Source organism: Budorcas taxicolor, chromosome 17 (genome assembly GCF_023091745.1).
Source record: "Budorcas taxicolor isolate Tak-1 chromosome 17, Takin1.1, whole genome shotgun sequence".
Lineage (NCBI taxonomy): Eukaryota > Metazoa > Chordata > Mammalia > Artiodactyla > Bovidae > Budorcas > Budorcas taxicolor.
Window position 1 is genome coordinate 14,904,593 of NC_068926.1, and position 23,657 is coordinate 14,928,249.

General features: G+C 39.6%; 1 protein-coding gene across 1 annotated transcript in view; it reads right to left on the bottom strand.

The window, feature by feature from the left end:
- GAB1 (GRB2 associated binding protein 1) overlaps positions 1–23,657 on the bottom strand; it is a 127,659-nt gene that overhangs the window by 28,091 nt on the left and 75,911 nt on the right. Inside the window, exon 2 of the mRNA XM_052654615.1 lies at positions 8,765–9,059. Coding sequence (XP_052510575.1) covers positions 8,765–9,059 — 295 coding nt within the window. The remainder of the gene's footprint in view (positions 1–8,764; positions 9,060–23,657) is intronic.

The window sequence follows — 23,657 nt, forward strand, 5'->3', positions numbered from 1 at the left end:
GAGATAATGCCACAATTTCGTGAGAACTCATACGAACCTCATCTTGTCTGATGTTGGTTATAAATAGTGTTTATAACAAACCTCATGAAATTTTTACTGCTTTGATTCTGTTACAAATATAAAGAGATGTATTCAAGGGGATTTAAAATGCCATAGATTTATCAGTGACTCAGAGTAAATCCTCGTGGAGTGTTCAACTTCAGAGAACTGTGAAAAATATTTACCCTTTAGAGAGCTTAAGAAAAATACATACAACATTGAGGCCAGAAAAGAAGCAGAGAGATCACAGAGTAGTTGCAGCATCCCATGTACCCTCAAGGGTGTGTTTACAAGTCTATTTCACATACTTCTTTCTTCTGCCAGAGATTTGGTGAAATTGTACAATCCAGTTCAGTGTTTACTTCTGACCAAACAAAATCAAACCGAACAGCCAAAACATTACTGTATCAAACAGTATGAATTCTAGTTTTCCACTGTAATTCCTAAGATAACTTTTCCAGGTGGTTGTTTTCGTAGACACACTTTTCCTATAGCAGAGACTACACTGGATGGCTACATACTAAATGAACTGAGTGATTCATCTGAAGTGGGAAAACAGTCACCAGGCTAAGCAATCAGTTTTGTCTCGCCTTGTTTTTATTAGCACAATGGGACTATTTCATTGTTAGCCTTCCATTTCTGCCACCTGTGAATGATGCAAGAGTCTCTCAATTTTCTGGAAGGAGGAAAAAAATGGGATGGGGATTGTTCACAATATGGAAAGACTTGGGTATACTTCTAAGTGGCAAGAACTAGACAGAAACTTCCATCATGTTCACCAGCAAGCTCACAGAAGAAAAGACCTTCAAATAGCCGTGAACAGCAATCCCAATCATTCCAAAAAGCATTAATGACTGGGGACTCAGATAATGGACCATCTTCAATGTTTACTGTTTGGGATGATTTTACTCATGGTAATTTTGACTATATACTCAACTCTGCATATTTCAATGCCAGTATGGCGTGGCGTCTAGATATTCTATGACAGAAGATTTCTAGCCAAAGTTAACCAACTGGTTTGAAAGAAGAACCTTCTCTCTGACCTTATGAAGACATGGGATTGGCCCCCCACTCGACCCTATGAGTAGTTGAGCAGACTGTGTTTATCACTTTCTGCCTCACTTGGGTTTCTGACTTACTGATCTTTCTAAGTAATACCAGTATCGTGTTTCTGGGAATCAAACATCAGCATGGGGTGTGCTTTTGTGTGTAAAATTATTTCCTGTCTCTTAATTCAGAAGGCATGAAGAGAATCATTAGCATGTAGTAAAGGCCTAATAAGCTACTGTAGCAACCTCTTAGTTGAATTTTACTTAGAAAGCTCATAAGGACTGCTAAGTGTTAAGTTTTCAGTGAACAGGAGTAGATTGTTCTTGAGGAGAACCACAAATAATAGATTGGGTCACAGGATCCCTACCTTAATGCACAGATTTTTTACCTTTATGCACATTATGGTTTCTTAAAGCATAATGCTCTAAAGTAAGTGTTCCTCACACAAGATGGGATGGGGTGCCCAGATAATGCCTCGAAATAGTCAAAATATATTTTTTAACCAAATGGAACATGTGCTTAAGCCCAGGGAAGCAATGACACTCTTTCTTATTGGTAAGGGAGAATGTTACAGAACTGACACGACAAGATCCTCTGATTTTGTAACTACTGACATACCCTACCTGAGCAAGTGGTGCATACGTGCTAAGTCACTTCACTCGTGTCTGACTCTTGGCAACCCTGTGGACCCTAGCCCCGCCAGGCTACATGGGATCCATGGGATTCTCCAGGCAAGAATACTGGAGTGGGTTGCCATGCCCTCCTCCAGGAGATCTTCCCGACCCAGGGATCAAATCCGTGTCTCTTCCGTCTCCTGCATTCGCAGACAGGTCCTACGAGCACCACCTGGGAGGCCCAAGCATGTGGTAATAAAATAATTCACAATATATTCACACAGTGGAGGGCTACATAGGATGCAGAACTCCACATGGAACATGGATGGATCTCACAGACTTACTATTGGAAAAATGTCAGGCTCAATGGTTTTATTTGTATAAACTTCAAGCATAAGCAAAACTATAGTGAGAGAAGCAAAATAATGGTTACATTTGAACTTTTTTCTGTGTTTTTACAAGGAAGACACATGAGAAAACCTTGTGGGGGATTAGATTTTTTCCATTTCTTGGTTTGAGTGGCTGGTTTCACAGATTTCTCTTTCTACATATAGATACAGAATGGATAAATAAAACTATATTGAACTGTACACTTTAGAACTGTACTTTTCACAATAATTAAGTTATGGCTGAGTAAAAGAGTAAATAAAAGGAAATTTAAGTTCCCCAATTAAGAAGCAGTGCTTTGCAGAAACGGGAGTAGGTGCATATCCTCACACATTAGTTTATCTACTTTTCTAAAAGGAGGAATATCAGAGAATCACATTATTTTTTTTAAAGCCAGTATTATCCAGGCATTTGAGAAAAGCAACTCAACTGATGAAGAGGCAATTTTTAAAATGTGCACCTGAAATGAGACACCAGGAGCCTTTGCGCCAAGCTGTGTTCAGCCCTAAGGTTGAGTTTCCTGGCACTTGTTTAGCAGATTTTATAGCTTCCACCTCAGTGTAGAAACAAAAATAAAACTGCACATTTCCAAGAAAAACAAAAGAAATTAGTTTCTAAGTCTCCAGACTACTAAATAAAAGCATTCATAAGAACCACACACAGTGCAATGAGCTAGAATTGAAAAACAGATTCAGCCTGCCAGCATTCTGAGTATTCAATAATAGCAGTGGTCACCTGGGGCGGCGGAAATAACATGGTAACGATATTTTGAGAGGTTCCTGGAATCAAAACACAGGTCAGATTTTTCCCCTTTCCTTTTGTTTTCAGGGGAAAATTAGTTATTCTCCTAGGGATCGGGGACAGGTATGTTCTCAGACTGTAATGCCAAGCATAGTCTATTTCTTTTCACGTCTACTGAAACTAGTTACAGTGAAAAATCATTTTGTGTTATTAATTTTAAGCCAAGAGTGGGAGCAAGTTTGGCTGTCTGGAAAGGGAAGAGCCCGGGGCTCAGGAGACAGGTCTAGGTAAAGACAAAAGCACCTCTTATTTCGTGAGTGGGGTGAGATCTACCTGGAAGCATGAGAGTATAAAGCAGGCAGTACACTTAATGGAAGAACAAAGACATTTTGATATTTGCCTTGTCATACTCAACTGTATAAATGTGATCACAAAGGACAACAGCAGCTCTCTGTAGTTTAGAATCTGATACGAATCTTTAAAGATGAAGAATTTTTAAAAAGGCATCTAGTAAAGTCAGCTAGTACAAATGAACAGGGGAATACAGTGGTGGCTTTAAAGCCTTTTTGCAGTTTTGCTACTGTGCATCAAAAACCAAAATTATGGTGCAAAGTAAACTAATTGTGTGGATCCTTGATAGGATACAATGAAGCCTCCTCGTCTTTCACTGATGTATTCCAAGAAACTCAAGTCTCCGACACAGCCTAGGAAGACATTTCTAACTATGGTTATTTGGGAGATTGGCCAAGATGAATTTGTAAAATATCTAAACTGTAGAATTGAAAAAATAAACAGCTGAATTCAGATATAGCTCAGGATCTAAAATCGAAAAGTATTGGCAAATTGAAACTCTTAGGGACTTGCTTTAATGAACAGAAAAATCATTTGTGATTAGCATAGCTATTCTTGGTAACCAACTCAGCATATATATATCAAATTTGATTAATCATACTGAATTTGATTATGACCTTTTCTTATGACCTCTCACTTCACGGATACTGTGAAGATTACAAGTTCACAAATTGAGAGCTTCACTCAAGACAGATATACTTCTAATCTGTTTTATAAGGATTTGAATTTTGCTACCTGAAAAGCTGGCTTTCAAGTTTTGAAATTTCCCCCTCCCTATACTAGGAAGTTTACGAAGTGAAAACAGGCACTGTAACTGATTTTGACTACTAATGCCACTGAAACTGTTCCATTAAGGACAAAAATTAAACTCTCAGTACAGTATCAGTTATAGTCACAGAGCCATTTAAAACTACCTAGGGTTTTCCTGGCCCTCCTGAGACAAAATCAGTTGCTCTCTATGCTTTTTTTCCCGTTTAGCAGAGCACCTATCAACCTGCATTTTATTTCCTAGTGTTTGCCCCTCTACTACTAGACTGGGCTTCTGAGATGGTGCAAGTGGTAAAGAACCTGCTTGCCAATGCAGGAGACTTAAGAGATGTGGGTTTGATCCCCTGGTTGGGAAGATCCCCTGCAGTAGGGAATGGCAACCCACTCCAGATTCTTGCCTAGGAAATCCCATGGACAGAGGAGCCTGGTGGGCTACAGTCCTTGCAGTCACAAAGAGTTGGACACAACTGAACTGATTTAGCATTCATGCACTACTGTAAACTCTGTGAAGGTAAGAAGTGTATTTACACACACTCATGGTATCACACTTTAATATACACATATACTTTTATATTATATATTATATTAATTATACCAACTATACTAATATAGATTATATATTAATATTTTAATATATACTGAGGTATGACATATAAGTAAATATAAACATATGTATACACACACACACGTGTATAACTTGTGCCATGCCATGCTAAGTCATTTCAGTTGTGTCCAACTCTGTGACCCTATGGACTGTAGCCCACTAGGCTCCTCTGTCTATGGGATTCTCTAGGCAAGAATATTTATCAACTGTAATGAATTATTCTGGGTATGAATATTCTCTCATAAGATGCTCAGTTCTCTGCCTGTAATACTTCATCTGTCTGTCTCCCTAACTAGTCACCTAACACATACTGGTTGAATGAATGCCCAAAGCCTAGCAGATCCCTGGCAAACTCAAATAAGTGGGTAGATTAATGAATCAGTTTTCTCAAGCAGGCAAAATTTACCTACTTCCTAGAGCTGACAGGGTGGGTGTTCATCAAGTTCCCAGATGATAAGAACCATTCTAAGGTGGACAAATGAACCAGACTCTATGCCTTAACACTTGTAAAACTAATGTGGGATACCTGAGCATTAGACATTCTCATCTGGGAGGTGATCAACTCTAACCACCCTATGAAAATGCTTCTAAAAAATTACACACTCATGTTCCTTGACTGAAGAATGTACTAAGAGGGCACCTAATATCCTTTGTTAACTAGGAGAATTATAAAGAAAGCAAACAGAGAGACAGAAGAACATGGACTGGAGTCTTCAGATCAGCTGAATCTGTACCAATGGAAACAGGAGTCTGACTTCATATCCCCCCCAAGCAAATTCTAAATTGAAAAGGAAGCAGGTAAAAGAACAACATCGGGGCAAAGACTATAACAAATACTTAAATTGTTTTAGCTGACAATCCATTATACAGTGCAACAAATGTGGTGTCTAAATAAATCATTATCATTACTGACCATTAAAAAGAGAGCCATCTTGTCCACTGACAGATGAGTGGATAAAGAAGTGTGGTACATATATACCAATGGAATATTCTTGTGGTCACAGTGCAGGGAAGGAGAGGGTGGGATGAATGGAGAGAACAGCATGGAAACATACACATTACAGTATGTAAAACAGATAGCCAGTGGGAATGTGCTGGATGACTCAGGGAGCTCAAACCAGTGCTCCATGACAACTTAAGAGGGGTGGGATGGGATGGGAGGTGGGAGGGAGATTAGAGGGAGGGGAAAAATGTATATATACCTATGGCTGATTTATGCTTCCCTGGTAGCTCAGACGGTAAAGAATCCGCCTGCAATGTGGGTGACGTGGGTTCGATCCCTGGGTTGGGAAGACCCCCCTGGAGGAGGGCGTGGCAACCCACTCCATGGGTTGCCTGGAGAACTCACTCTTGCCTGGAGAATCCCCATGGACAGAGGAGCCTGGTGGGCGCAGAGAGTCAGACATGACTGGGTGACTAAGCACAGCACAGCACATGGCTGATTCATGCTGATGTATGGCAGAAACCAACACAATATTGTAGAGCAATTATCCTTCAAATAAAATTTTTTTAAAGATATATATACAAAAAAGTAATTTGAAAAAGAATAGATACATGTATATATATAACAGAATCACTTTGTTGCATGCCTCAAACTAATGCAGCATTGTTAATCAACTGTATTCCAATATAAAATTTAAAAAAATTTTTTAATAAAATTAAAGAATAAAAGATACATTGAATTAAAAAAAAAGAGCCATCTCATTTGTGACTTCAACTTCAAAATCCTCCACTGTACTCAACGATAGATCACGTCTGCAAGCAAGAAAGGAGCTTAACTGGATTAAGAAATAATACCCACAGGTCCACTTGAACTGGGAACAATATTTAGTAACTTTACAAAAACAACCAAAGCTTTAATTCCATATGCGGAACCATTTCTTGAGGCTTTTAATCAGCAGAACTCTGTTGAAGTGCTCTGTGTCATTAGCCTCCTGTCTAAATCAGTCACCTCCTTCCCTTTCGCAGTGCAGTGCTGTTATCCCTTGAGCATTCTGGAGTCTCTCAGCAGGGGTCCCCCCCCGCTCCCCACTGGGCCAATCCCAGTCCTAGAAGCCTCCTTCTCCTGGGGGCTGCCTGGCCAGAGAGGAAACCAGTGTGCTGACCTGAGCTAATTAGAGATGATGACTGTTTCACTGCAGTCCAAATCTTGATGTTGATTGTTAATACAATTTTTCCACCCCTCGCCAAATCTCCAGTGCTCCGAAATACATGTATTTGGAAATGCACACTTGTCAGTGTGAGTATAACCATGAAGACAATAGGGTCAAAGACCTTGGGCCACCTTTATTTCTACTTTTTGACTCTGCAAACCTAAATTAGTACTGGAGTCCCCTACATGGGTTCTTAGTGTTTGTTTTAAAAAGAAGAGAAGTAGAGAAGCAGACAAGGAAAATACATAAAAGCACCCAAAGAGGAATTCCACTTGTAAACTTCTTGAGGTCTTTAATCACTCAGTCCTTCCAGGTTGTCGTTCAGTTGCTCAGTCGCACCCAACTCTTTGCAACCCCATGGACTGCAGCACTCCAGGCTTCCCTGTCCTTCACCGTCTCCTGGGTTTGCCCAAACTCACATCCACTGAGTTGGTGATACCATCCAACCATCTCATCCTCTGTCTCCCCCTTCTCCTCTTGCCCTCAGTTGTTCCCAGAATCAGGGTCTTTTCCGAAGATTTGACTCTTTACATTCGGTGACCAAGGTATTGGAGTTTCAGCTTCAGCATCAGTCCTTCCAATGAATATTCAAGGCTGACTTCCTTTAGGATGGACTGGTTTGATCTCCCTGCTGTTGAAGGGACTCTCAAGAGTCTTTTCCAACACCGCAGTTTGAAAGCAACAATTCTTTGGCACTCAGCCTTCTTTATGGTCCAATTGTCATATCTGTACATGACTTCTGGAAAAACCATGGTTTCTTCCAGGACAGGCACCCAAATATTAGATCCTTAAGAAAGTCTTCCCTTGCCTCTATCATTCACAGCCCTCTTCTCCAACCATGGAGGAGTCTATTCCACCTCTGTGTCCTTCCCTAGCCCCTAAGCCTGCAGGTTCTGCATCCCTCCTTTCATTCACGTAGACAGAATACTACTTCCTTCAGAAGCCTACAGTTCACAGTTGGGCTTCTCTAAGAAGCTTTTCTTCACTACCTCTGTTTCCAAACTCAGGTCCCTTCTTCCTCCACATGCTTTATAGGGCATCTGTCTTAAGATGTTTTTTCTTTTTCATCATGTTTTGTGACTGATTCTGAATTTTCTTTTCATAGGTATTGATAATCACCTTGGCTATTTCATAACTCCACAATCCAATATAGTTTAAAAATAAGTCCTGTGTCCATTATTAGACGAATGGATAAAGAGGATATGGTGTTTGTATATATACATATAATGGAATACAATGTATGTATTATATCATGACATGATATGATACACTGTAATATATACCATCAGTATAATATCTATAATGGAATACTACTCGGTCATGAAAAAGTCATGTTGCCACTTGCAACAACATAAATAGACCTGGAGGGTGTTATGTTAAATGAAATAAGTCAGACAAAAAAATACACTTTATGATATCACTTAGATGTGGCATTTAAAAAATGTTACAGACTAGTGAATATAACAAGAAAGAAGCAGACTCAGACACAGAGATGAAATTAGTGGGTAAGGAACCTCAAGAAAAGGGTGTTAAGAGATTCAAACTATTATGTATAAAAAAAGCTATAAGGATATACTGTACAACACATGGTATATAGCTAATATTTTATTTATACAGAGTATATCCTTTAAAAACTGTGAATCATTATATTGTACAGCTGTAACATATAATACTGTACAGCAACTATACTTCAATTTAAAAAACTTCTAAAGAATTAAGTTGCATGAAAATGTTATTTTAATAGGCTGAGATATCAAGTATCAGCAGTGTTAAGGTTTAACTTAGTATTTATACTGGAACTCAGGAAACACTTCTAAGTAAGTATGCCTTCCTGTCATCTTCAAGACATTATTTAGACGTTGCCCCATAATGATAGTCTTTCCTTCTAAAATTTACATAAAGTTTCTCTCTAGATATTGACAGGTGTGCTTTTTCTACATGTTGTTACTATTAAAAAATATATATTGTGTAACTGAAATAACAATGAATTTTATAATGGCTTTTAAAATGCAGTAATAAAGGAGAACTCGGGGTGCATCACAAAATCCTGAACTTACCTTCTTCTGTAGGATTAAACCCACAGATGTCACAAATACAACGAACCCACTTATTCATCTCCTCCTCGCTGTCGGCTACCAAGTAGAAAATCCGGTCAATGGTGTTGATATCAAAAATGTAGCTGTTTTCAAACTCTTTTTTGTTAAATGTCAATCCAGCATCGACTTGCTGACATAAATTTAAATCAATAATACGGATCGGCTTCTTGGCGTGATCATTTTTGTAATATTCCAAGACATCTGGGTCTCCAGTTAAACGGCCACTGCGTAACACAAACCATCTCCTCTTCCATGCCTAGGAACAAAACAAAAATATTCACCCAGTGTTAAGCTGAGAGAAGTTTTTCAGAGGCACATCTGTCAAATCAAATTTACAAGATCACTGACTAGAGAAAGTCACATACGCTGTTTTGTTTTCATAGAATAATCTACCATTCCTGCCAAGTCTACTGGGTGTCTCTTCAATTAACTCAATAATGTGTGTGTAGTCACACTTATTATTCTCTATCATCTGATAAAGTATAAGAAGACATTGATTGATATGAGAAGACATTTACACTGACGTACTATCAAGTCAACAAATCAAGGAAGATTTAGTTTTCATTAAATATAAAAAAGTAAATGGTGCTGGAAAAGCCAGATATCCACCTGGCAAAAGAATTAAATTAGACCCTCACCTTATATTATACAGAGATGAACTCAAAATAGATCAAAAACCTAAATGTAAGAGCTAAAACTATAAAACTCTTGGAAAAGCACATAGGGGAAAGCTTCATAATGTTAGATTTGACAATGATTACTTGAATATAGACACTAAGTGTATAAGAAAAAAAAAGAAAAACAGATAAACTGGATTGAAATTTAAAACTTTTATATTTTGAAGGATATGATCAAAGGGTGAAAATGCAACTCACAGGATGGGAGAAAATACTTGCAAATCATATATCTGATAAGACATTAATGTCCAGAATATACACAGAACTCCTACAACTCAGCGGTAACAGCAGAAATATACAACTCAGTTAAAGAAAGGGCAAAGGACTTTCATATTATACCTAAAGAAGCCTAGAAATTCTTTCACTATTAACCTCTTTAACCTCAACATTGATCAAATTAAAAAAAAAAACAGAATCAATTGTCTGAAAGAGTTGACTTCATCAGTTTTTAAACTCAACATCTCTGCCCAGAGACGAAATGAAGCCTTACTCTTCTGTGAGGGTCTTCCTGAGTGGGCAGTCAGACCAAAAAGAGGCCTGTTTTAGCGAGATTCAAGTTACCTACTAAGAGTCATTCTCTGCTCGAGACTGAACATATAGGGTCAGACCACCAGGAAGTAGAAGAACTGAGAAACGGCAAGTTATGAACCCCAAGGGAATCAAATCTTCCATGGACATTGTCCACTTTTGTCCATCTGGAGAGCGTGATGGGGCACCAGTCGCATCTCAGTCCCCTAGTTCTGGAAAAGTGTAACAAGACCGAGTATGTCTCCTCCAGTGATAACGTGCGGGTACTGACAGCTTTATGCTTAGGGCGTGTTCAGAAATGTTCTTCAGGGCAGTATACGAGTCTGGTGCTCTACCGACAGTCTACTCAGGCGTCCCAGGTGGTGCAGTAGCAAAGACTATGCCTGAGAGTACAGGAGACACGGATTCGATCCCTGGGTCAGGAAGATCCCTTGGAGAAGGAAATGGCCACCCACTACAGTAGTCTTGCCTGGAAAATTCCATGGACAGAGGAGCCTGGTGAGCTGCAGTCCAAATGGGGTCGCAAAGAGTCAGACAGGACTGAGCGACTGAGTGCGTACACACAAGTACACATGCGCGCACACACACACACACACACACACACACACACAAATAGTCTAATCAGACAAAGAATGTTCATGACGTTGGTACTATAACGTAGGCCAATCCCCCTTCCCCAAATATTATTTCTGTTTCTTCATTAACATATAGATCCCTTTATTTAAAAAAATCAACAAAAGTTATAATCACTGAAAGGAATACTAGTAGTGACATGATAGGGTCTCTCTATTTTTTTTCTTTTGCAGAACTTGGCATCTGTAACACAAAAGGCATGACAGTATCCACTAAAAACTGCTTTGTTTTATCCTGAAAAATACACGTAAACCGAGAGGAGGACTAACTAAATTCCACTTAAACTTCTCCAATAGATGTTTAGTCTCAGCCTCCATAATGACCACCTTTTTAAATAAATTCTGACACGAGTTACTTTTGACTTGTAGTTCATTGATGGAGTCACAGCTGTGACAATTCTCTGAGGCAGAGAAAATGAAAATTAAGGGACTGGAGTGGTGCAAAAACCAGTTCATTTGGTGTATAATCATTTGGACAACTGTACCGATAACTGAATTAACTAGGGTGATAACTTCAGGTTTTAACATTTTAAAAGATGCTTTACATTGAATTCACCCCCCAAAATTTAGATATATTAAGGACTAAGTCAATGAAATAATCAGTCCATAAGTTATTGATTATACTATAAATGACATGCTAGGTACTTGTGTGAAGAAATGATAAATTCATGATTTCTTCTCTCCAAGAATCTACTGCCTATGAAGAAAACACTCGTCACACAAGCAAATATTTGAGAATACAGCAACTCTAGTAAAATATATGCAAAACTACAGACAGAGGAGCCTGGCAGGCTACAGTTCAAGTGGTTGCAAAAGAGTTGGACCCCATGACTTAGCGACTCAATAGCAACAAATTGTCAATGGACAGGCATTCCTTCATGGAAAAACTTATGCAATCCTTTAGTAAGCAGATCAAGTAGAAAAATCACAAAGACCTAAAATATTATATCTGTACTTCTTTAATATAATCAAGATTTTTAAAAAGTATTTATTTGGCTGCACTGGGTCTGAGCTGCGGCATGCAGGATCTTTAGTTGCGGAGCACAGACTCTCTAGGGTGGCGCACAGGGTGAGTTGCATGTGGGATATTAGTTCTCTGCCCAGGAATTGAACCTGTGTCCCCTGAATTGCAAGCTGGATTCTTAACCACTGAACCACCAGGGAAGAGCCTATCATCAAGATTTTGAATTAATTTCTCAGTCTGACTGCAGCCCAGTTAAAACCAAACAATTAGTGTCCAGAAGAAGGCAGTGTTGGAGTTCTACAGATGCTTTAGATAATACTGAAAAGTAATAAAGTGTTAAATTCACATGAATTTAGCACTGGATTCTGAATTATAAAAATCCATTCATAAATCTATTTATTTCAAAATAAATAAATATCATCTCTTACTAAAACTCATGCCCTCATGGATACCTCCTTATCAAGCAGTAAGCTTTAAAAAGGAAGAGACAAGTAAAGAAAAAGGAAAACACAGCACTATGTCACTTATCCAGGGCCATCAAGAAATCATATCTTTTTGTAAGTGATTTCTCCAGATGGTGAAAGCTCTGTCTTTAAATACAGAAATGACTTTTTAAAACTTTAATGTGGTTGGTGCAAGGAAATCTTTCTAAAATGCCTTACTACATAATTCATTGAACATAATTCATGCATCCCCCAGTGACTCAAACTAAACATTACAGGCATCAATTTCTATACTATACTTCAGCACAGCTCTCAGGCTGTAAGATGTATGCAGGGTTGTGTCTTATTTGCTCAGTCGTGTCCAGATCTTTGCGACTCATGGACTGCAGCCCGACGGACTCCTCTGTCCATGGAATTCTCCAGGCAAGAACACTGGAGTGGGTTGCCATTCTCTTCTCCAGATCTTCCCGATCCAAAGATCGAACCTGGGTCTCCCGCATTGCAAGCAGATTCTTTACCATCCCAGTCACCAGGGAGGCCAGTATGCAAGGTTATCTGCCCCTCTACTAAATGCTACCATATTGTTGTGCTTGCATAGTTCATCTCTAAATTCTTAAATACAGTCATTTTCTTTTCTCTTTAGTTTACTCAGCTGTCTCTTCTCCTGCTAATCATATGATTTATAGGATGTCAAACTGTCTCCTGTCTCGGGGACTTTGCACATGCTGCTTCCTAAGTCCTGAATGTGCAGACTTTGACCTTTAGGTTTCTCTTTCTTGGCCACCCTCAACCCATCACTCCCCAGTGTGGAGTAGGGCATAATTTTACGGACCTCATCACTTACCTGTGTAGTGATTTTTATAATTCTGTGATCCAATTTTTCTTTGTATTTCTTTATTTAGTATCTAACTCCCCAAGCAGACTGCAAAGTCTGAGTAGACTGTGACCATGGCTATTTAATCCGCCATTACATACTCAATGCATAGCCCAGGGCCAAGTACTTAGAAATATTTATACAATAAACAGAACTCCCGTAAGACGGTGAAGTCGTCACAATTTTCAGACTATTAGATTAGATATATGGGCCACCCTGAATGGAAAGGCATGCTTTTGAAACCTCTTCCACCTGAAAGAAGGAGCTGCAACGCCGCATGCATACATAATAAAGTAGACACACCTGAGCTTTGCCGAAACACAGGCACAAAACACCCCGGGAAAATGGCAAAAAGAGAGAACAATGCAATACGCCCCTTTGCTACAGTTCACGTGGCACTCTTGGTCATCCGGTTGACTGTAGCTGCCCCATCCAGTTCTATGTTTCCCTCTTGAAATGATACTGTTAACATGTAAAAGGCCCTTGGAAACTAAAATAAACAGCCAAGAAATGAGCAGCAGTGAATCGCGAGGCACCGGGCAGACTGGGCTAGCGATTACAGAGGCTGAGAAGACATTATCTAAGAGATGAGCCCTTGCAGCAGGAAATTACAACATGAAAACACAGAATTTAGCCAAGCAGCACCTGCCACTTATTTATTTATTTTTAACACGGTCCAAATGTGAATGTTTGTCTCAGTCACAAAATGAGTCACTCTCATTGAATCTGGCACAGATTAAACTGGAAAACAAAAGCAATTACATAAACTACACACTTTAATAAGGCAGATACAAAGGTTCTCTGGATTAGGGTACAAAGCACAATTTAGCCACAGAATAAAGCTTGACGCTCAACAAGAGAACTGACATCAGCACCCTTGCTAATCACAGCACAAAAGCTTCTCTATGTTTTGTCTGAGCACAAAATGGGTCCACATAAATCAGTCTTTGTTATCTGAAAATATCTGGGATTCTTAAAGTTTGCCCTATTTTTATCCTTGCTGCCTTGGTAGCCCCGGAGAAAGCTGTACATTGCCTTACCAATTCTACACTGCAGTAACGGACAAAAAAGGACACTTTTTTTTAGGAAACACTCGAAGCCATTTTAAACAAAATATATGTGAAACATCATTTCACCCACTGGCTAACAAGCAGATGTGGTTGAGGGAGCTATGCAAACATTTATTTTGTTATCATTTCCTACCTGCAACAGTCAGTTCAACCTGAAGTTGAATAAATGATGTGTTAAAATAAGATTGCATCAGCAGGTCTGCATTTTGAAGCATAATCGTCTGATGACAGTGTCCCATCTCAGGGTTTCAAGATTAAATTTGGCTACTATATGAAAATCAAAAGAGAACAGCACAGAGAGTGCACAGATCCCAATGGACATATATTTACATCAGACGGTGAAACTAAGTATCTACAATGCTTAGAATATTTGCATTGCTTTTACCTATCCCCTATATTCGGTAACTGCCTGCGGGATAAGCCAAACTCTCTCTGGCAAGTACCTACGGGGCTCTCCTAGCTTTTGCTATCTCTCCAGCTCCACTTTTTGCGGCTCTGCCTTTCAACTGCACTGGAAATACATGCAGGTCCCTTAACACTCTACTTCTGCACTGCCTCTGGCCCTGATACATTCTGGCCCTTAGCACATAATCCATTCCCAGATTTAACTCAGACTTTGGGAAACCACCCCTGAACGGCCCCTTCCAAGCTCTCCATTTCCCCCTCATTTCCAGTTACTGAGTTTGACATCCCTACAAGTGAGCTTCTTGAGGACTGGAGCCACGTCCCAGTGAGGTGCTCAGGCAATGCTGAATATGTCAAAGGAGACACGGGTAAAAATATGGAAGTTCTCACACTCTCTATGCATTATAGGGATACTGCTGCTGCTGCTGCTAAGTTGCTTCAGTCGTGTCTGACTCTGTGGGACCCCATAGACGGCAGCCTGCAATCTTCCCAGCCCATTTGCAACTGGGCTGAGAAGAATTATTCAGGAAAGACAGAGGTGCATAAACCATAAATTCATCTGTTTCAAAACTCTACAGCTATGAGAGGTTTTCTTTTTTTCTTTTCTTTTTTTTTTGCCACACCATGCAGCATGTGGGATCTTAGTTCCCTGACCAGGGATCGAACTAACAGCTTCTGCATTGGAAGTGTAAAGTCTTAACCACTGCACCAAAAGTGAAGTCTCAGCATAGGGCATTTAAAATGCTCACCAGGTGATTCAAATGTGCTCAGACAGAATTAGGCTGGTTTTCAAAAGAGAATTAAGCAAACAAACAAGTATAGAGGTTCTTTTACGATTTTATCTAATTCCTTCTCTTCTCAAGCCTTCTACTGCTACCAAAGCACTTTATCCGTTCTCTCCTCATTTTTGTCCACAGTATTTACCCCACTGGAGAGTATATTTGAACTCCTTTCTACTATTGGAAACCTAACCATTCTTCAAAGTTCTGTTCAAATCTTTCCCTTATCTTGCCACACCTGCTCTCAGGAGTCTTGGCCAAAGTCTTCTGCATGGCTATGGACAGCTTAGAACCATCTGTTACTTTGTCATTTTCACTGGTGGCTCAGATGATAAAGAATCTGCCTGCAATGCAGGAGACCTGAGTTTGATCTCTGGGTCAGAAAGATCCTCCAAAGGAGGAAATGGCAACCCATTTCAGTATGCTTGCCTGGAGAGTCCCGTGGACACAGGAGCCTGGTGGGCTACAGTTATCTTTCTATGTACATTTCCAAATGTTCCAAATACTCATGAATTATTTTCCCAACCTGACATCCATTTCTTTGAAAGCTGAGACCATTCCTTAAATTCTTTTGTGTCTGCTGCGGAGAGCCAGTGAACTTAAATCAAAAGACCTCAGCGAGAGAAAAAAAGAAGGCCACTGTTGTTATCAGGGTAGCCCAACCTCCCTTCCACAGGTCAGTGTACCAAACCATATTTATTATAGATCAAAACAATATTTACCCTCCCTGCCTCTCCAGCCAACACACACATTTTGCTCTTTTCAGTCTAACACATCCTCTTTCTCTCACCCAACGACCCTACTCTGCCTTTAAGAGTTAGCTTAAGACCTCTTCTTTGCAGCTTTCCTCAGCTTACTCTGAGTTAAGGCACCTAACCGATCTGCTCCCACTTCTCTGAGCTCCCAGCACACAGGTCCTAGGTAGTGTGTTCCCTTTGGGTGGTTCAGAAAGACCTCTAATGACTCCATCCAGGTCTACAGGTCATAGCTGCTGAATCCTCAACTTGACCTTGACCGGACAAGCTGAAGAATAGCACTTTCTATATTCTTGAGTCAACCGCCCTTCCATCACGAAACATCACCACTGTAATTTTACTAACCCGCTATTATCCTAGGAAATTGGTGGAAAAAAAGAGTGGAACTTTCTTATTCTGAAATCTCTTAAAAGGTATTTCATGACTGAAATTTAAGGAAAGAAGGTCACAACTGTGAATTCAAAACTTATGTATAATCTTAGACATCTGTAAAATGTTAACAAAGATAGGTGTTTCACTAAATGAAAATGCTATTTTGTAATAAGGGAGGTTTTAATCTAAACTTCACCAGCAGGATAATGGTTAAATAAATTTCGAGATACAGATACAATAATAAATTGATGCAAAACATTTTAAAAGTGAGACAAATCTGTATATTTGAAAAATGCATGCATGCTCAGTTGCTAAGTTTTGTCCAACTCTCATGACCCCACGGATGTAGCCTTTCAGGCTCCTCTGTCCATGGGATTTTTCAGGCAAGAATACTGGAATGGGCTGCCATTTCCTTTTCTAGAGGATCTTTCCAACCCAGGGATCAAACCTACGTCTCTTGCAGGCGAATTCTTTATCACTGAGCCACCTGCGAAGCACATATATGAAAAATACTCACAAGATAATTGTTAAACTTAAAAAAAAAATAAGCTACAGAATTGTATGATTCCACTTTGTCTGAAATGATTGTGTATATGTATAAACTATGTTTAGAGAGCAGGTCTGGAAGGAGACACACTGGAAGTGTTAACTGCGGTCATTCCAGGAATAGGGTTGGGAGGGTCAGACCAGTTTCATATTTTTATATGATTTTGTGTCTGATTTTTTTTCAAGGACTTTCCACTCAATACTGTTATAATTTTTAAAATATTACATGTTTTAAAAGCTTATGCTTCAAAATGCTCTAAAAAAGGATGCCTATTAATTAATATTTTAAAGTCTAAGAATGATGTATGTGAGACAAAAGAGCTTACATCTGTATGGAAATGCATATTCCTCTTCATATTCTGCAGCTAGTGAATAAATTTAGCCTTTCTTTTAAATATAGAATTCCAGGATACATCTGGAGAGACTGAGTCCTAGTCAGGAAACAGCTTAGACAAAGTAAAACTACTTTGTTTTAAAAACTGGAATTTAGAGGGTTAAATTAAAAAAAAAAAAAAGGAAAGCTGGAAGCATTTAAAATAGAGAAACAAATTTCTTCTCCCTAAGTCTGGTGGTCTTAATATTCTTACAATTTTAATTTATTTGAAAAACCATGTCTGTAAATGGTCATATACTTAGATATTTAAATATCTAAAATAAGCACTTTGGGAATTACTTTTCCTATTAAAAACATTAACTTTCCATAATAATAATACAACTAGGCTAAATAAAATAAAGAAAAACAAATTAGCCAAGAAGCAGGGACAAAAGAAAACCATTTGCTTTAAAATACTTGAGTTGTTTTCCAGGAAGCACCATCTTTTCTCACAGAGCAAAATAAGGAAAAAACAGGCTCGGTGGAAGTTTCCACTCCATTGGCTCTGTCATTAAGATCATCTGTTCCAAACACACACAAGCCTAAAATTTCCTGTTTTCAAACTATTGTCACCATCTTCTAGCCTAGTGTTATCTGTGCTAACTTTAGCTTAGTAATATAAACAAAAGAATACACCAAAAATAATGCAAGACAATGCCTAGAGGTAAGCTAACAACTGTGCCACAAACTTCTTAAATAGGGGTTTATATACAGTGTCTGGACAAAAACAAATCAGCTAGACGTAAAGCAGTTTCATAATAGCAAACCTAACAAAAATAATAAAAATCATATAGAACTCAAACACTATGGTAGCTGGAAAGAAATTTCAGGGAATTTTAAATGATTAGTGAAAGTGCATCTCACTTACTCGTTGACATCATTGCTAAACTGATGCCTACCTCAAAACTCTGGTGGAAGCCCTCCATCAAAGGAATAAACAAAACAGCAATGACCAAAACTCCCTGATATTTTATAAACACAATCTAGTTCTTACACCTTTTGGGATCGTTAGACCGCTCTGTGAATCTTATAAAAGCAATAGAACCTTTTCTTTAAAAAAGGCACATAAATAATATCGCACAGTGTCAGGGGTTCACAGGACCCCTGGGCCACATGATAAGAATGCTTGAAATAGGACTTTCCTTTAATACTTCTTACTACAAAGAGGAGTTTGATATGAGACTTTGGACCCCAACTAGGCACATTCATTTGTAAAATTCCACAGGAAGGTAGGTTACCTCTCAATACAGCATGGTGGGGCAGGTTGAATATATATGTTTACTTGTGAATACTAGTCCATCTCTCATATTTCCAAGTGTATGGGCTATGGGACACACTAACTCTGGGTTTCCGAGGCTTCCTCATCCTGATGAGCAGGAGGCTAAGAGGCAAGAGACTGGCTAACAGCGGATACAAGGTAAGCTTGCAACGTCCTGTGTGGCTGGATGGAGGCTTGAACCTGTACTGGAAAGAAAGACCACCTGCCTTGGGTTTCATTCATCTCACCCTCTTCCTGTGACCAAGCACTCTAAGAGTGTGCTCACATCAGTGTGGGATCACAGGACGGTGGGGTCAGGGAGTCCACCTCGACTTCAGGAGTCAGCCTTCAGCCTGCCTTTGGCCTAGACGAAAGGTATTTGGGAGTCCTATGCCACCAGGTTGGCTGGAGATTTAGAACGGCAGCTGTAGTTACTTACTCACAGAGCAAGTGTGTCTTTTGTGTATCTCCCTAAGAACCCATGGAAGCAGAGGTAGCATAAATGTCCAGACAGATTCCTCCCAATTTAGCTGAAAACAGCAGAAGTACCATAAAGGGCTGTGAGTTTCAAACATGTCCAGAGTCATCAAACCATTCATTTCATCTCTAGGCATCTCACTAAAGGCAATAACGCAAAAGACAGGTAAATACATAGGGCATCCAAGCACTCAGTACAATGTTGGTTATATCAGCAAATATTTGAAACAATCTAAATACGCAACAATAGGTAGGGTAACCAACCATCCCAGTTTCCCCAGGACCATCCCTATTTTTACAAGTCAAAATTCCATATCCCGGGAAACTCCTCAGTCCTAAGCAAACCAGGAAGCAAACTGGGGACAGTAGGAAATTGAGGAAATAAATTAAGACACGTTTCTATGGAGTCTGACACAGTCATTAAAATGATGCCTTTGAATGGCATTTTAAAGATCCCCCTCCCCCATGGTTTGAAAAATTTCCAGACACTGAGAGGGCTTGGCCAGGAACTAATCTCTTCCATTTTGGAGTAGCTGGAATCTGCTGTGAAGGGAAACTGCAACTCCTTTCTGTCTATCAATACCGTCTCTGGCTCTGTCACCTGCTCCAGGTAAAGCTGACTGCTCCAGGGTTATCCAGAGCACCTGTGCAAATTTCTATTTGAGTATGCTTCTCCTGACTGCCGTGAAGTCCTTTGAACAGCTGTTTCCTACCCAAGATCTTGTTTCATTTCTCTTCCATCTAAGTGCTTGGCAGAGTGCACAGTAGGCAAGGATGTGGTGCCTTAAAAGACAAGTGTGACAAGGGTTACCTGAACAAATGAATGAATGAATCAGTGTCTCCTGGTCACCGTGAAAATGCTGTCTCTGCTCTTTACGAACCCAGTCTCTGTGAAAATTAATCCTACGCCAAACCAACAGTGGGTCTTCTTATTGCTGTAAGAGTTCAGCCACAAATCCTGTCAAATCTCCTCCTCTGCAAGGTTCAGTCAACAAAAAGTGAAACTACTTAATCAAGATTAAGTCAATGTGAAACCATATGGAACCATGCCAGTGTGCTACAGTCCAGGAACCACAACTTCTGACAAGTCCCTACAGTACTGAGACGTCTACGTATTTTAGTTATAAAACATTTATGTTAGTGTATTCAATTATATATACAACTAATTCTCCTATATGTTCAACTTTGGGGTGTGTGTGCGTAATGACATCCCTGTCTCTGAGGGCAGGATGTAGTATCATTAGAAGAATAAAGGCAACAAGCCATGTACCATGAAGAAGTACAGTAAAAATGGACATGTTTAAGTGAAGAATAAGATGTGAGAACTTTAAATTTTGTTGTTTCAGTGGTAGGAAATTGATGTCACATCTGAAAGTCACCATATTTTCTAGCACAGATACAAATTCTAACTGCAGTTTTAGAGCAATGCTGTCCAACAGAACTTTCTGCCGTGAAGAAAATGGCTATGTTGACCATCACAGCAGCTACTGGTCACATGCAGCTACAGAGAACTTAAAACGAGTCTGGTGCAACTCAGGAGTGGATTTTCCAGTTCATTTAATTTAGCCACACGAGTGTAGTTGCTATCATGGGACAGTGCTGCTTTAAAGTCTATTTCTTCGACTTGAGCAAGAGGCAATACCAATTGCTAAAGAGGCTGCAGTTCTAAATAAGAAAACCCACAATGAATGTTTAAAATTGTGAAATGTTACTGTAGGCTGCTGTGCCTGAGATGCTAACAATTATGTGAATATGTTTCCTGATTTTCCTGGGCCCCACAAATGCATGTCCCCTGCGTTGTTTTTGTTAATATTATTCTTGGGAAAAGAACATGCTTGCTTAAATAGTGACTTAAAAAATATATATAACATTAATAACACTTTGAAATTAAAAAAAAAATTATCTTCCATAGACCCAACAAGTGTCTAAACTCTTTCTTGTTTAGCTATTCAATTCAAAATTAATAATTAATTCTGGAAAAAAGCTAGCATTTTTAGTTTCCAGCAAAACATACAAAAACATTCTCCTTTTCTCCCCTGCTTTGTACTGAACATTCACAATTCACGATAAAGTAAAACACTGCTATTTGGATGACAGTTCAGAAACAACACTTTCACATTAAGAAATAGAGGAGAAGCATAAAGTGGTACAAAACAAAATTCCAATTTCCATAATTACATTTATCTTGAATGAGCCAGAATAATGCTTTGTATAATTTTCTTCTTAACATGAAACTCAATCTAAAGCTTCTGGAACAAAAGATATGTGGCAATGAAAGGCTTCCTTGGAAAGACATACTTCCAAAGAGATGAATTATGCATTCTGGAGTCATTGACTATAAAGCACATTAAGTTTAAGAGGCAAGGGAGAAGAACCTCACCCAAAGAGAAGTAAGCACAAGGCCAAACAGGAGGCAAAAATTACTCCACAGATAATGAATGAAGAGGATCTTGGATGGGACTGTAGAGGACTGAGCTCGAGGGCTGACAGTGATGCTCTCCCCCTGCCTCCCTGCCGTGATAGAGGGGAGCACTATCCTTCGGCAAGACATGACTCTTTGGGGGGAAAACACTATTTCATTCACATGACATCCAGATAGTCATCTCACCCTGTAAGAAAAGCTGTTGATCATTTAGCTCTCTTTTTCAACTAATCAGCACCATCTTGTCCATTCTATGATGTCTTGACCCTCGAAAGAGCCCAGCTTTCTTTCTGTCAACTTTCCATCTCCCTCTATACCACCCAAGTCTTAAAACCTTTGACAAAAAGGAAGTAAAAAGGGAAAGACTAGAGATCTCTTCAAGAAAATTAGAGATACCAAGGGAACATTTCATGCAAAGATGGGCTCGATAAAGGACAGAAATGGTATGGACCTAACAGAAGCAGAAGATATTAAGAAGAGGTGGCAAGAATACACAGAAGAACTATACAAAAAAGATCTTCATGACCCAGATAATCACAATGGTGTGATCACTCACCTAGAGCCAGACATCCTGGAATGTGAAGTCAAGTGGGCCTTAGGAAGCATCACCACGAACAAAGCTAGTGGAGGTGATGGAATTTCAGTTGAGCTGTTTCAAATTCTGAAAGATGATGCTGTGAAAGTGCTGCACTCAATATGACAGCAAATTTGGAAAACTCAGCAGTGGCCACAGGACTGGAAAACGTCAGTTTTCATTCCAATCCAAAAGAAAGGCAATGCCAAAGAATGCTCAAACTACCGTATAATTGTACTCATCTCACATGCTAGCAAGTAATGCTCAAAACTCTCCAAGCTAGGCTTCAACAGTACTTGAACTGAGAACTTCCAAATGTTCAAGATGGATTTTAAAAAGGCAGAGGAACCAGAGATCAAATTGCCACCATCCACTGGATCATTGAAAAAGCAAAACAGTTCCAGAAAAAACATCTACTTCTGCTTTATTGACTATGCCAAAGCCTTTATTGATCACAACAAACTGTGGAAAATTCTGAAAGAGAAGGGAATACCAGACCACCTGACCTGCCTCCTGAGAAATCTGTATGCAGGTCAAGAACAAAGTTAGAACTGGATATGGAACAACAGACTGGTTCCAAATCAGGAAAGGAGTATGCCAAGGCTGTATACTGTCACCCTGCTTATTTAACTCATATGCAGAGTACATCATGAGAAACGCTGGACGGGGTGAAGCACAAGCTGGAATCAAGATTGCCGGGAGAAATATCAATAACCAGAGATATGCAGATGACACCACCCTAATGGCAGAAAGTGAAGAAGAACTAAAGAGCCTCTTGATGAAAGTGAAAGAGGAGAGGGAAAAAGTTGGCTTAAAACTCAACATTCAGAAAACGAAGATCATGGCATCTGGTCCCAACACTTCATGGTAAATAGATGGGGAAACAGTGGAAACAGTGTCAGACTTTATTTTTTGGGGCTCCAAAATCACTGCAGATGGTGACTGCAGCCATGAAATTAAAACGGTCTGGCTCCTTGGAAGAAAAGTTATGACCAACCTAGATAGCATATTAAAAAGCAGAGACATTACTTTGCCAACAAAGGTCCATCTAGTCAAAGCTATGGTTTTTCCAGTAGTCATGTATGGATATGAGAGTTGGACTATAAAGAAAGCTGAGTGCCGAAGAATTGATGCTTTTGAACTGTCGTGTTGGGGAAGACTCTTGAGAGTCCCAATGACTGCAAGGAGATCCAACCAGTCCAGTCCTGGGTGTTCATTGCTAGCACTGATGCTGAAGCTGAAACTCTAATACTTTGTCCAGCTGATGCAAAGAACTGACTCATTGGAAAAGACCCTGATGCTGGGAAAGACTGAGGGTGGGAGGAGAAGGGGATGACAGCGGATGAGATGGTTGGATGGCATTACTGACTCAATGGACATGAGTTTGAGTAAACTCCAGGAATTGGTGATGGACAGGGAGGCTTGTCGTGCCTGCAGTCCTTGGGGTCGCAGACTCGGACACGACTGAACGACTGAGAAAAGCGACGGGAAGGATTTACATGTACATGATTTTGTGCTGAGGACTGGGAGAGAAGGGCTGGGGGAAAGAGAAAAAGATCAGCTATTTCTGCTGGTCCCATTTGGCAGGATCCAACTCATCCTAAACTCCAAGAAAAACTGTTACCGAAGCTATACAGTTCATAAAAGCTTAAAAAAAAGAGCAGGTGTATAATCATACATATAGACATATCACATGCAGTTGACA